At 43.4% G+C, this 14,273-nt stretch overlaps 1 protein-coding gene across 1 annotated transcript in view; it reads left to right on the top strand.

Annotated features, from left to right (window-relative positions):
• Nucleotides 1-475: 475 nt before the first annotated feature.
• Nucleotides 476-14,273, top strand: part of LOC311146108 (ADP-dependent glucokinase-like) — a 28,627-nt gene continuing 14,829 nt past the window's right edge. The window contains exons 1-2 of the mRNA XM_084182577.1: nt 476-880; nt 8,466-8,625. Of these exons, the coding sequence (XP_084038703.1) occupies nt 688-880; nt 8,466-8,625 (353 nt within the window). The 5' untranslated portion in view covers nt 476-687. The remainder of the gene's footprint in view (nt 881-8,465; nt 8,626-14,273) is intronic.

The raw sequence follows: 14,273 nt of genomic DNA, 5'->3' as shown, positions 1-14,273 counted from the left end.
CCCTCGTGCCTTATTGCTTAAACATATCACAGTCATAGCAAGTAAGACGTTTCTATGACCATTACTGATAATGTTGTTGCTGCTACTTGCAAATCTATTTCTGTATTTTTTTATTTTTTATTTTATTAAATAAAATACTTTGCATTTATATTTTATTTTGATACATTGGTCTTTAGGATATTTTGCAGTTGTATTTTGTCATTGTAAGTTATGCCCATCCCTGGAAATACTGTCTAGCTAGCTCAAAAGTCTCTTCCACAGCAACTGTAAAGACTAGCTCAAACTGCAAGCCGAAGAGTCTGGTTTCCACTAGTTACCACACAACCACAAATAGTTTAATATCACATTTTAAGAAGATAAATTGTAGAAATGGGCGGGGTTTATGACTTTGTGGCTGTGGTAACTAGTGACGACCGAAGAATATGTGCCCACCCCGAGCTAGGTTGTTAGCTACTTCCGCTTTGTTGTCACTCCCCCTCCGCAGCGACTGAGGTTGACCCTGCAGCATTCACGCTTGAAACCACCAACTCAACTGCCACCCCGGGGGACAATTGTCTTGTAAATCCAGTTTGTTTGCCTCGCCAGGCACACTTGCCTTGTAAATCTTGTTTGTTTACAAGTCAAGTTAGCGCTGTTCTCGTCGTTGCTGCTGTAGGAGTGCTAGCGAGTCCGCAGCCACTGCTGGCCATGGAGCGAGGAAGCGGGTTTTCATTCATGAAGTATGGGACGGCAGCGTCCCTTGCAATGGTTCTGCTGGCGTACTGGTTCCGACCTCCCGGGGAGTCAAGGCTGGATGACCGGCTGGACACGGTGCTGTCCTCCCTGCTGCGGGCTGAAAGCAAAGTGGGGATAAACAACGCCAGACCCAGGGTGGCGATAGGTGAGAGTCCTGTATAACCAGCTAGCTAAGCCTAGTTTCAGTTAGTTAGCTCAGTTTAGCCACGTATATTAGTATTATCTCTGGTTTAGGTAACCTTGCTTTGATGCGCAGGAGAGGAGGTGCCTTTTGCATTTTGGATGGGGTTTTGGATTGGCATGAAAGCTATCCGGTCAAGCAAGCACCACCATCTTTTTATGAAACCATTTTAAAATATTGTGGTTGATGTAGCTTTAGCTAGCTAGTGAGTCAATTACCATAATACTTAGGGAAGTAGCCTAGCTGGAATGTTTTGTTATCATTGACATTGTCTGTCAGACCCATTTGTTTCTTACTGTTCTTTGTTACATTAACTTGCCAATCCAGTACTGTACTGTAGATGTATTGGGGAAACCTAGTTAGTTGTCGTTGGTTTAGGCCTAACTAGTTTTCCATTAACCAGTGATGAACAGCTATCTGTATGGACTCTCTTTGTGGACCCTGGGGCAACAAGCATGTGTTATCTCTGCATTTAGGCCTAAAACCTCCTTTAGGCAACCTTCCTTTACAGAGGGCGAGAGAGAACCCTGGGGTATTTGGAGACTACTAAAGGCATCCAGTCTTTGTAACTGTCACGAGTGTTACCAGTTTTTCCACATTCTGGCCCCTAAAGCCACTTAACTTATTCCAGTATCTACCAACATACTGACCCACCCAGCTTACTCTGCAGACACATGGCCAGACTGAGTAAAGGTTGTGGAGATATGGACAAGAGTCTTGTATGTGGCCCTGGGTCCAGAGAGTAATGTAGAGATTAGAGACAAGATCAAATCACATTTTATTGGTCGCATACACATATTTAGCAGATGTTATTGCGGGTGTAGCGAAATGCTTGTGTTCTTAGCTCCAACACTGCAGTAATATCTATATAACAACAATACACACAAATCTAAAAGTAAAATAATGGAATAAATAAATAAATATTAGGATGAGCAATGTTGGAGTCCGGAGTATAAGTGTGTGTTGGGATGTATAGACATTATGGACAGTGTGGATAGAATATGTAGTATGTCTGTAGAATACGTAGGATAGAATAGTATATGTACTGCAATAGTAGAATAGGATGGCATTGACTAGAATACATTATTATACATATGAAATGACTAGAACAGTATGTAAGCATTATTAAAGTGACCAGTGTTCCATGTCTATGTACATAGGGCAGCAGCCTCTAAGGTGCAGGGTTGCGTAACAGGGTGGTAGCCGGCTAGTGACAGTGACTAAGTTTAGGGCAGGGTACTGGGTGGAGGCCGGCTAGTGATGGCCATTTAACAGTCTGATGGCCTTTGAGATAGAAGCTGTTTTTCAGTCTCTCTGTCCCAGCTTTGATGCACCTGTACTGACCTCGCCTTCTGGGTGATAGTGGGGTGAACAGGCCATGGCTCGGGTGGCTGAGGTCCTTGATGATCTTTTTGGCCTTCCTGTAACACCGGGTGCTGTAGATGTCCTGGAGGGCAGGCAGTGTTCCCCCTGTGATTTATTGGGAAGAACGCACCACCCTCTGGAGAGCACTGCTGTTGCGGATGGTGCAGTTGCCATACCAGGCGGTGATACGGCCCGTCAGGATGCTCTCAATGGTGCATCTGTAAAAGGAAGGCGCTGTTGCGTACCCATTTATATGGCTCCGGGGTTGTTCATTAGGCACCAAATGGTAGAAAACTGACTGAAACGGGGAGAGACTACCCAAATTTGTCCAATAGGAAACTCTAGTTTTAATTGCGAAATTTTGTCCCTTGCGAAATGATTTGCTACGCTGTGTACTAATGAATCGGTGTGGGAATGAATGGGGGGAAATCAACTCTTTGTGAGGATTCTTTTTTTTTTTTTTGTAGTTTCCTTTATTTCCTTCTTTTCCTTTTATTATTTTCCAGTGTGGGTGGACCATTTCAGATTGTCAGTGATGTGTACGCCAAGGAACTTGAAGCTTTTCATCTTCTCCACTGCGGTCCCATCTATGTGGATGGGGGCGTGCTCCCTCTGCTGTCTCCTGAAGTCCACGATCAGCTCCTTCATTTTGTTGACATTGAGGGCGAGGTTGTTTTCCTGGCACCACTCTGCCAGGGCATTCACCTCCTCCCTGTGGGCTGTCTCGTTGTTGTTGGTAATCAGGCCTACCACTGTTGTATCGTCTGCAAGCTTGATGATTTGAGTTGGAGGCGTGCGAGGCCATAGTCATAGGTGAACAGGGAGTACAGGAGGGGGCTGAGCATGCAAACTTGTGGGGCCTCTGTTTTGAGGATCAACGTACTGGAGGTGTTGTTTCCTACCTTCACCACCTGGGGGCGGCCCTGAGCTTAATGTTGAGCTTGGAGGGTACTATGGTATTGAAAGCTGAGCTGTAGTCAATGAGCAGCATTCTTACATAGGTAATGCTCTTGTCCAGATGGGATAGGGCAGTCAAACACAAATGGTGGACCGCGGTCCGTATCCGGACCCAGCAAAGGGACAATACGGACCGAACAGCACCAAAAGATATCAAAGTCAGTAAATTAATTTCAGACAGCTTTTAAACATGATTGACCGGGCGCAGTTTCCCAAGTGCAGCGTAGCCTCTCTCCGTCTCTAGCAGTGGTGAAGAAACACCAGGCTGGGGCCGCATCCTATCCAATCGGATGCATTTATGCAAATTAGTCTCATGAAGAGAGCCGCGTCTCATCCAATCGCATAAATATATGCAAATATTTTCAACAGTGAAAGATTGCGTTGGGACTGGGAGCAAGCAGCAGGCAGACACACATGGAAATATGTCCATCGATAGACATTGTGAATGTGAGGATGGCTTGTTCAAAGAAAATAAAAGTTGCTAGCGAAAATCGCATTTTCAAAGACGAGTGGACAGACAAGTACGCATTCATTCTCCCCACAACAAGTTCAGAACCAATGTGCCTGATATGCTCAGAGTCCGTAGCGCTTTATGAAAAGTGCCAATGTGAAGCGCCACTATGACACAAAACACAGCTATTTAGAGCAAACGTATCCCCAAAACAGGTGAGAACGAGAAATATCTATCCGCTCAAAGCCCAATATGCGAGGTCCACAAGTTCTTGTGCATTCCCAGACATCCCAAGAACGTGCAATGGAGTGCTCACTAAGAATAGCTGGTTACAACAGGGGATCAGAGTGTTTGTGTCTCAGGTGAAGAGGGTGGATCTGATCTCCATCACCTAGGACTTAGATTAAGTAGATTAATCAAATCTCACATTGTTGTCAATTTCTGCTCAATCTGCATGCTTTCTCAATCAGCTTTAACTGTATGTGCACTTGTAAATCAGGTTCTTTCTTGAGTTGGGCTCTGGGATATACAGTGGGGGGAAAAAGTATTTAGTCAGCCACCAATTGTGCAAGTTCTCCCACTTAAAAAGATGAGAGAGGCCTGTAATTTTCATTATAGGTACACGTCAACTATGACAGACAAAAGGAGAAAAAAAATCTAGAAGATCACATTGTAGGATTTTAAATGAATTTATTTGCAAATTATGGTGGAAAATAAGTATTTGGTCAATAACAAAAGTTTCTCAATACTTTGTTATATAGCCTTTGTTGGCAATGACACAGGTCAAATGTTTTCTGTAAGTCTTCACAAGGTTTTCACACACTGTTGCTGGTATTTTGGCCCATTCCTCCATGCAGATCTCCTCTAGAGCAGTGATGTTTTGGGGCTGTCGCTGGGCAACACGGACTTTCAACTCCCTCCAAATATTTTCTATGGGGTTGAGATCTGGAGACTGGCTAGGCCACTCCAGGACCTTGAAATGCTTCTTACGAAGCCACTCCTTCGTTGCCCGGGCGGTGTGTTTGGGATCATTGTCATGCTGAAAGACCCAGCCACGTTTCATCTTCAATGCCCTTGCTGATGGAAGGAGGTTTTCACTCAAAATCTCACGATACATTGCCCCATTCATTCTTTCCTTTACACGGATCAGTCGTCCTGGTCCCTTTGCAGAAAAACAGCCCAAAAGCATGATGTTTCCACCCCCATGCTTCACAGTAGGTATGGTGTTCTTTGGATGCAACTCAGCATTCTTTGTCCTCCAAACACGACGAGTTGAGTTTTTACCAAAAATTTATATTTTGGTTTCATCTGACCATATTACATTCTCCCAATCCTCTTCTGGATCATCCAAATGCACTCTAGCAAACTTCAGACGGGCCTGGACATGTACTGGCTTAAGCAGGGGGACACATCTGGCACTGCAGGATTTGAGTCCCTGGCTGCGTAGTGTGTTACTGATGGTAGGCTTTGTTTCTTTGGTCCCAGCTCTCTGCAGGTCATTCACTAGGTCCCCCCGTGTGGTTCTGGGATTTTTGCTCACCGTTCTTGTGATCATTTTGACCCCACGGGGTGAGATCTTGCGTGGAGCCCCAGATCGAGGGAGATTATCAGTGGTCTTGTATGTCTTCCATTTCCTAATAATTGCTCCCACAGTTGATTTCTTCAAACCAAGCTGCTTACCTATTGCAGATTCAGTCTTCCCAGCCTGGTGCAGGTCTACAATTTTGTTTCTGGTGTCCTTTGACAGCTCTTTTGTCTTGGCCAAAGTGGAGTTTGGAGTGTGACTGTTTGAGGTTGTGGACAGGTGTCTTTTATACTGATAACAAGTTCAAACAGGTGCCATTAATACAGGTAACGAGTGGAGGACAGAGGAGCCTCTTAAAGAAGTTACAGGTCTGTGAGAGCCAGAAATCTTGCTTGTTTGTAGGTGACCAAATACTTATTTTCCACCATAATTTGCAAATAAATTCATTAAAAATACTACAATGTGATTTTCTGGATTATTTTTTCTCAATTTGTCTGTCATATTTGACATGTACCTATGATGAAAATTACAGGCCTCTCTCATCTTTTTAAGTGGGAGAACTTGCACAATTGGTGGCTGACTAAATACTTTTTCCCCCCACTGTAACAGCCGTTGAGTATCTGATTTTATGGTGGATTGTGGAGGAGGGGGGTTGAGTGTGTTGGAGTTTGTGAGTATGTGCGTGTGTGTTTGTCTGGCATCTGTTGTGGGGATGTTGGGGGGGGGGGGGGTGGTATGGGATGGACCACGGGAATTATTTCCTAGGATAATAATTGCTTGTCAATAAATTAAATGTAATACAATGGCTATCCGGGTTATATGTTAAAATCCTACGCATGAACTGACGACATTATTACGCATATTAATTGATAATGATGGAAAATAGGATATTAATTTTTTTTTTTAATAGTTATATATACAGTGGGGAGAACAAGTATTTGATACACTGCCGATTTTGCAGGTTTTCCTACTTACAAAGCATGTAGAGGTCTGTAATTTTTTTTATCATAGGTACACTTCAACTGTGAGAGACGGAATCTAAAACAAAAATCCAGAAAATCACATTGTATGATTTTTAAGTAATTAATTTGCATTGTATTGCATGACATAAGTATTTGACCACCTACCAACCAGTAAGAATTCCGGCTCTCACAGACCTGTTAGTTTTTCTTTAAGAAGCCCTCCTGTTCTCCACTCATTACCTGTATTAACTGCACCTGTTTGAACTCGTTACCTGTATAAAAGACACTTGTCCACACACTCAATCAAACAGACTCTAACCTCTCCACAATGGCCAAGACCAGAGAGCTGTGTAAGGACATCAGGGATAAAATTGTAGACCTGCACAAGGCTGGGATGGGCTACAGGTGAAAACCTTGAGTGAAAACCTCCTTCCATCAGCAAGGGCATTGAAGATGAAACGTGGCTGGGTCTTTCAGCATGACAATGATCCCAAACACACCGCCCGGGCAACGAAGGAGTGGCTTCGTAAGAAGCATTTCAAGGTCCTGGAGTGGCCTAGCCAGTCTCCAGATCTCAACCCCATAGAAAATATTTGGAGGGAGTTGAAAGTCCGTGTTGCCCAGCGACAGCCCCAAAACATCACTGCTCTAGAGGAGATCTGCATGGAGGAATGGGCCAAAATACCAGCAACAGTGTGTGAAAACCTTGTGAAGACTTACAGAAAACGTTTGACCTGTGTCATTGCCAACAAAGGCTATATAACAAAGTATTGAGAAACTTTTGTTATTGACCAAATACTTATTTTCCACCATAATTTGCAAATAAATTCATAAAAAATCCTACAATGTGATTTTCTGGATATTTTTTTCTCATTTTGTCTGTCATAGTTGACGTGTACCTATGATGAAAATTACAGGCCTCTCTCATCTTTTTAAGTGGGAGAACTTGCACAATTGGTGGCTGACTAAATACTTTTTTTCCCCACTGTATGTGCTTTCTTGAGCAGGGGGACTTTGCGGGCACTCACGGCGTAGTGTGTTACCAATTGTTTTCTTGGTGACTATGGTCCCAGCTGCCTTGAGATCATTGACAAGATCCTCCCGTGTAGTTCTGGGCTGATTCCTCACCGTTCTCATGATCATTGCAACTCCACGAGGTGAGATCTTGCATGGAGCCCCAGGCCGAGGGAGATTGACAGTTATTTTGTGTTTCTTCCATTTGCGAATAATCGCACCAACTGTTGTCACCTTCTCACCAAGCTGCTTGGCGATGGTCTTGTAGCCCATTCCAGCCTTGTGTAGGTCTACAATCTTGTCCCTGACATCCTTGGAGAGCTCTTTGGTCTTGGCCATGGTGGAGAGTTTGGAATCTGATTGATTGATTGCTTCTGTGGACAGGTGTCTTTTATACAGGTAACAAGCTGATATTAGGAGCACTCCCTTTAAGAGTGTGCTCCTAATCTCAGCTCGGTACCTGTATAAAAGACACCTGGGAGACAGAAATCTTTCTGATTGAGAGAGGGTCAAATACCTATTTCCCTCATTAAAATGCAAAACAATTCATAACATTTTTTATATGTGTTTTTCTGGATATTTTTGTTGTTATTCTGTCTCTCACTGTTCAAATAAACCTACCATTAAAATTATAGACTGATCTTTTCTTTGTCAGTGGGCAAACGTACAAAATCAGCAGGGGATCAAATACTTTTTTCCCTCACTGTAACATCAAACGTACAAATTAATTAAGAGCAATATTGCACATCCCCGGGTCTCTGAACCTTGCACATAATGTTGTTGCACAACTGTATAATTCAATATCTGTGATTCCTGTACCTTGCACAAGCCTTTTGTTTTACACAGTTACATGAGTGCAATTACATTACGTGACTATACATGAGTCACTTATGAGTGACTTTGCTGTCATGATCGTGTTGTGACAGGTTGCTAAATGGATTTTGAATGCACTTTGATTTATGGTGACATGTTACAAAGCGCAGAGTACTGTGCCACCCAGTAGGCTACATCTGTCTGAGTACTGAGTGTTGCCTCCCTCACTCTATATGCATTTGGAGGCAGGCAGGCCAATGGAAGTAATGGGGGGGATGCTGACATAATGAGCTCACTGCAGGGATTGGGGACTGTTGTGCAGGGGGCGTCAAATTATGTTCCCTCCCAAATACTGTTCCCTTCCTCCCTCTCTCTCTGTCTCCAGGTTTTGGGGGTTGTGTTGTGATTGTGTACTGTATTAAATACTGTTCCCTTCTCCTCTCCCTCCCTCTCTCCCTCCAGGTTTAGGGGGTTGTGTAGACATCCTCGTGGACGGGGTGAGGTTGCTGAATAAGATCGGCCTGCCACCCACAGACCAGCCTCTCCATCATGACTACATAGAGAACGCTGATCAGCTGGCACAGAGCTTCGCTTACTTCTTCGTCCCTGGAGCCGCTGCAGAGTGAGTGGCCATGCCCTAAATGGTGTTAAATAACTGAAGGACAAAGTTAGAAGGCAAAGGCGTTTAGTTTCACACGCGCGTGTTCCTAAGAGAGCAGGGGGGATATTTCTAGCTGAGGAGCAACATGGTGGTAGTGGGGTACACACTCACACTCACACTCACACTCACACTCACACTCACACTCACACTCACACTCACACACACACACACTCAGAGTCAAGGTCCTGGTGGACTAAGGCATTAATAATAATTAATCATCTAACTCGGTTCCTCTCACACCCTCTCATATCAACAACCTTTGGCTTGGACTCCAGTTATCATCCGTTTTTGTTTAAAGGGGCAGTCTGCAGTTGCTACATTAATGATATATACAGTGCGTTCAGAAAATATTACATTTAGAATTTTTGTCACTGGCCTACACACAATACCCCATAATGTCATAGTGGAATTATGTATTTAGAAATGTTTACAAATGAATTAAAAATGAAATGCTGAAATGTCTTGAGTCTTAAGTATTCAACCCCTTTGTTATGGCAAGCGTAAATAAGTTCAGGAGTAAGAATTTGCTTAAAAGTTGCATGGACTTGTGCAATAATAGTGTTTAACATGATTTTTGAATGACTACCTCATCTCTGTACCCCACACATACAATTATCTGTAAGGTCCCTCAGTCGAGCAGTGAATTTCAAACCACAAAGACCAGGGAGGTTTTACAATGCCACGCAAAGAAGAGCACCTATTGGTACATGGATAAAAAATAAAAGACAGACATTGAATATCCCTTTGATCATGGTGAAGTTATTAATTACACTTTGGATGGTGTATCAATACACCCAGTCACTACAAAGATACAGGCGTCGTTCCTAACTGTTGCCAGAGAGGACGGGAACCGCGCAAGGATTTCACCGTGAGGCCAATGGTGACTTTAAAACCGTTACAGAGTTTAATGGCTGTGATAGGAGAAAACTGAGGATGGATCAACAACATTGTACAATAAACAAAAATATAAACGCAACATGCAACAATTTCAAAGGTTTTACTGAGTTACAGTTCATATAAGGAAATCAGTCAATTGAAATTAGGCCCTAATCTATTGATTTCACATGACTGGGAATACAGCTATGCATCTGTTGGTCACAGATACCTATTTTTTTTAAAGGTAGGGGTGTGAATCAGAAAACCAGTCAGTATGACCACCATTTTCCTCATGCAGCGTGACAACTCCTTTACATAGAGTTGATCAGGCTGTTGAGTGTGGCCTGTGGAATGTTGTCCCACTCCTCTTCAATGGCTGTGCGAAGTTTCTGGATATTGTCGGGAACTGGAACACGCTGTCATACACGTCGATCCAGAGCATCCCAAACATGCTCAATGGGTGACATGTCTGGTGAGTAGGCCATGGAAGAACTGGAACATCTTCAGCTTCCAGGAATTGTGTACAGATCCTTGCGACATGGGGCTGTGCATTACCATGCTGAAACATGAGGTGATGGTGGCGGATGAGTGGCATGACAATGGGCCTCAGGATCTCGTCACGGTATCTCTGTGCATTCAAATTGCCATCGATAAAATGCAATTGTGTTGGTTGTCCGTAGCTTATGCATGCCCATACCACCGCCATCATGGGGCACTCTGTTCACAACGTTGACATCAGCAAACCGCTCGCCCACACAACACCATACACGCTGTCTGCCATCTGCCCGGTACAGTTGAAACCGGGATTCATCCGTGAAAAGCACACTTCTCCAGTGTGCCAGTCACCATCGAAGTTAAGCATTTGCCCGCTGAAGTCATTTATGATGCTGAACTGCCGTCAGGTCAAGACCCTGGTGAGGACACGGATGAGCTTCCCTGAGACGGTTTCAGACACTTTTTGCAAAAATGATTTGGTTGTGCAAACCCACAGTTTCATCAGTTGTCCGGGTGGCTGGTGTCATATGGTCCTGGGCTGGCGTGGTTACACTTGGTCTGCGGTTGTGAGGCCGGTTGGACGTACTGCCAAATTCTCTAAAACGACGTTGGAGGAGGCTTATGGTAGAGAAATTAACATGACATTCTCTGGCAACAGCTCTGGTGGACATTCCTGCAGTCAGCATGCCAATTGCACACTCCCTCAACTTGAGATCAGTGGCATTGTGTTGTGACAACTGCACATTTTAGAGTGCCCTGTTATTGTCCCCACCACAAGGTGCACCTGTGTAATGATCATGCTGTTTAATCAGCTTGTTGATATTTCACATCTGTCTGGTGGATGGATTATCTTGGCAAAGGAGAAATGCTCACTAACCGGGATATAAACAAATTTGTGCACAAAATTTGAGATAAATAAGCTGTTTTTGCGTATGAAAAATATGTGAAATGTTATTTCAGCTCATGAAATATGGGACCAACACTTTACATGTTGTGTTCTAAAATGGATTAACTTGTTTTTTTCGCTCATCAATCTACACACAATACCTCACAATGACAAAGCGAAAACAGGTTTTTCAAAAATGTTGCTAATTTATTAAAAATTAAAAACAGAAATACCTTATTTACATAAGTGTTCAGACCCCCTTTGCTATGAGACTTGAAATTGAGCTCAGGTGCATCCTGTTTCCATTGATCGTACTTGAGATGTTTCAACAACTTGATTGGAGTCCACCTTTGGTAAATTCAATTGATTGGACATGATTTGAAAAGGGACACACCTGTCTATATAAGGTCCCACAGTTAACAGTGCATGTCAGAGCAAAAACCAAGCCATGAGGTCGAAGGAATTGTCCGTAGAACTCAGAGACAGGATTGTGTCGAGGCACAGATCTGGGGAAGGGTACAATTCTTTTTTTGCAGCATTGAAGGTCCCCAAGAACACAGTGGCCTCAGTCATTCTTAAATGAAAGAAGTTTGGAACCACCAAGACCCTTCCTAGAGCTGGCCGCCTGGCCAAACTGAGCAATCAGGGAGATGACCAAGAACCCGATGGTCACTCTGACAGAGCTCCAGAGTTCCTCTGTGGAGATGGGAGAACATTCCAGATGGACAACCATCTCTGCAACACTCCACCAATCAGGCCTTTATGTTAGAATGGCCAGACGGAAGCCACTCCTCAGTAAAAGGCACATGACAGCCCGCTTGGAGTTTGCCTAAAGGCACCTAAAGGACTCTGACCATTAGAAACAAGATTCTCTAATCTGATGAAACCAAGATTGAACTCTTTGGCCTGAATGCCAAGCGTCACGTCTGGAGGAAACCAGGCACCATCTATCACGTTTCAGGAGAAGACCCAGATGCAGACAGTGTCGAAGTAACAAAAGTTTATTGCAAAAACGGGGCAGGCAAACGACAGGTCAAGGGCAGGCAGAGGTCAGTAATCCAGATCAGAGTCCAAAAGGTATAGAACGGCAGGCAGTCTCAGGGTCAGGGCAGGCAGAGTTCAATAATCCAGGGTGGTGTGACAAGTTACAGAACGGCAGCGCAGGCAGAATAGTCAAAACCGGGAAAACTAGAAAACAGGAACTTGAAAAAGACAGGAGCAAGGAGAAAAACACTGGTAGGCTTGAAGAAACAAAACGAACTGGCAACAGACAAACAGAGAGCACAGGTATAAATACACTGGGGATAATGTGGAAGATGGGCGACACCTGGAGGGGGGTGGAGACAATCACAAAGACAGGTGAAACAGATCAGGCTGTGACACCATCCCTACGGTGAAGCGTGGTGGTGGCAGTATCATGCTGTGGGGATGTTTTTAGTGGCAGGGACTGGGAGACTAGTCAGGATCGAGGGAAAGATGAACGGAGCAAAGTACAGAGATCCTTGATGAAAACCTGCTCCAGAGCGCTCAGGACCTCAGACTGGGGTGAAGGTTCACCTTCCAACAGGATGATGACCCTAAGCACACAGCCAAGACAACGCAGGAGTGGCTTCTGGACTCTGAATGTCCTTGAGTGGCCCAGCCAGAGCCCGGACTTGAACCCGATCGAACATCTCAGGAGAGACCTGAAAATAGCTGTGCAGCAACGCTCCCCATCCAACCTGACAGAGCTTGAGAGGATCTGCAGAGAAGAACGGGAGAAACTCCCCAAATACAGGTGTGCCAAGCTTGTAGTGTCATACCCAAGAAGACTCTAGGCTGTAATCGCTGCCAAAGGTGCGTCAACAAAGTACTGAGTAAAGCGTCTGAATACTTATGTAAATGCAATATTTCTGTTTTAGTTTTTTTTAATAAACTACCAACATTTATAAAAACCTGTTTTTGCTTTGTCATTATGGGGTATTGTGTGTAGATTGTTGAGGGGAAAAAACTATTTAATCCATTTTAGAATAAGGCTGCAACGTAACAATGTGGAATAAGTCAAGGGGTCTGAATACTTTCCGAATGCACTGTACTGGTGGCTGCATCTTGTTATGGGTATGCTTGTAATCGTTAAGGACTTAGAGTTTTTCAGGATAAAAATGGAATGGAGCTAAGCACAGGCAAAATCCTAGAGGAAAACCTGGTTCAGCCTGCTTTACATCAAAAACTGGGAGATTTTCAGCAGGACAATAACCTAAAACACATGAGTTGCTTACCAAGAAGACAGTCAATGTTCCTATATGGCCGAGTTGTTACAGTTTTGACTTAAATCTACTTGGAAATCTATGGCAAGACTTGAAAATGGCTGTCTAGCAATGCTCAACTACCAATTTGACAGAGTTTGAAGAATTTAGAAAAGAATAATGGGCATATTTTGCACAATCCAGGTGTGGAAAGCTCTTAGAGACTTACCCAGAAAGACTCACAGCTGTAATCACTGCCAAAGGTGCTTCTACAAAGTATTGACTCAGGGGTGTGAATACTTATGTAAATTAATATTTCTGTGTTTTCATTTTCAAAAAATGAGCTACAATTTCAAAATACATGTTTTCACTTTGTCATTATGGAGTATTGTGTGTAGATGGGTGAGATTCTTATTTTATTTTAATCCATTTTGAATTCAGGCTGTAACACAACAAAATGTGGAATAATTCAAGTGGTATGAATACTTTCTGAAGGCACTGTAACCAATGAAGAATAACTTATAAATGCCTCATGAGCTTAGTTCAATGGTCACATGTCATCAGAACCCAAAATATATGCCCGTTTTACTTCAATGTTTTGTAAACATTATAAATGTAAACAAACACTGTTTTGCCTCAAAACATGGTTAAAACGATAATTTTGATTTCATGGATTGTCAGTCCTTGCATCCATAGCTCAGTCAAAGAATTTGAGAGCAGTTAGGCCTACATTTCTCCAGGCCCATCCCTCAGATGTTTACCAAAAGAGGCAGGGTGAGCAGTTTATTGTTTCAACTGCGGATTGGCCCAACAAGTAGCTAGCTATCTAGCGTAGCTCTGTGCTCAGTGTGTGGAACTAAGTTGTAATGAAAACAGTCTGGGTTCCTTTCTCACCATGGAGCTGTCTATCTGTCTATACTGATGCACGGTGGCTTGATGATACCAGGGTTGGGGGTCACTTCGAATTAGTCAGTCAATTCAGGAAGTGAACTGAAATTCCAATTCAATAATGTAATAAATCGCGTTTTCAATGATTTCTCAATCAACTGAAAATGAGAAGCTATTTATTTAAAATGTTTTTCAAGTTTTTAGTTTTTTAAATTAAAATCACTTCCTGAATTGGGTGA

Source organism: Coregonus lavaretus, assembly GCF_964263955.1.
Source record: "Coregonus lavaretus genome assembly, chromosome: 18".
Lineage (NCBI taxonomy): Eukaryota > Metazoa > Chordata > Actinopteri > Salmoniformes > Salmonidae > Coregonus > Coregonus lavaretus.
The sequence above is the reverse complement of the archived record's forward strand: the minus strand, read 5'-3'. Positions and strand labels throughout refer to the sequence as shown.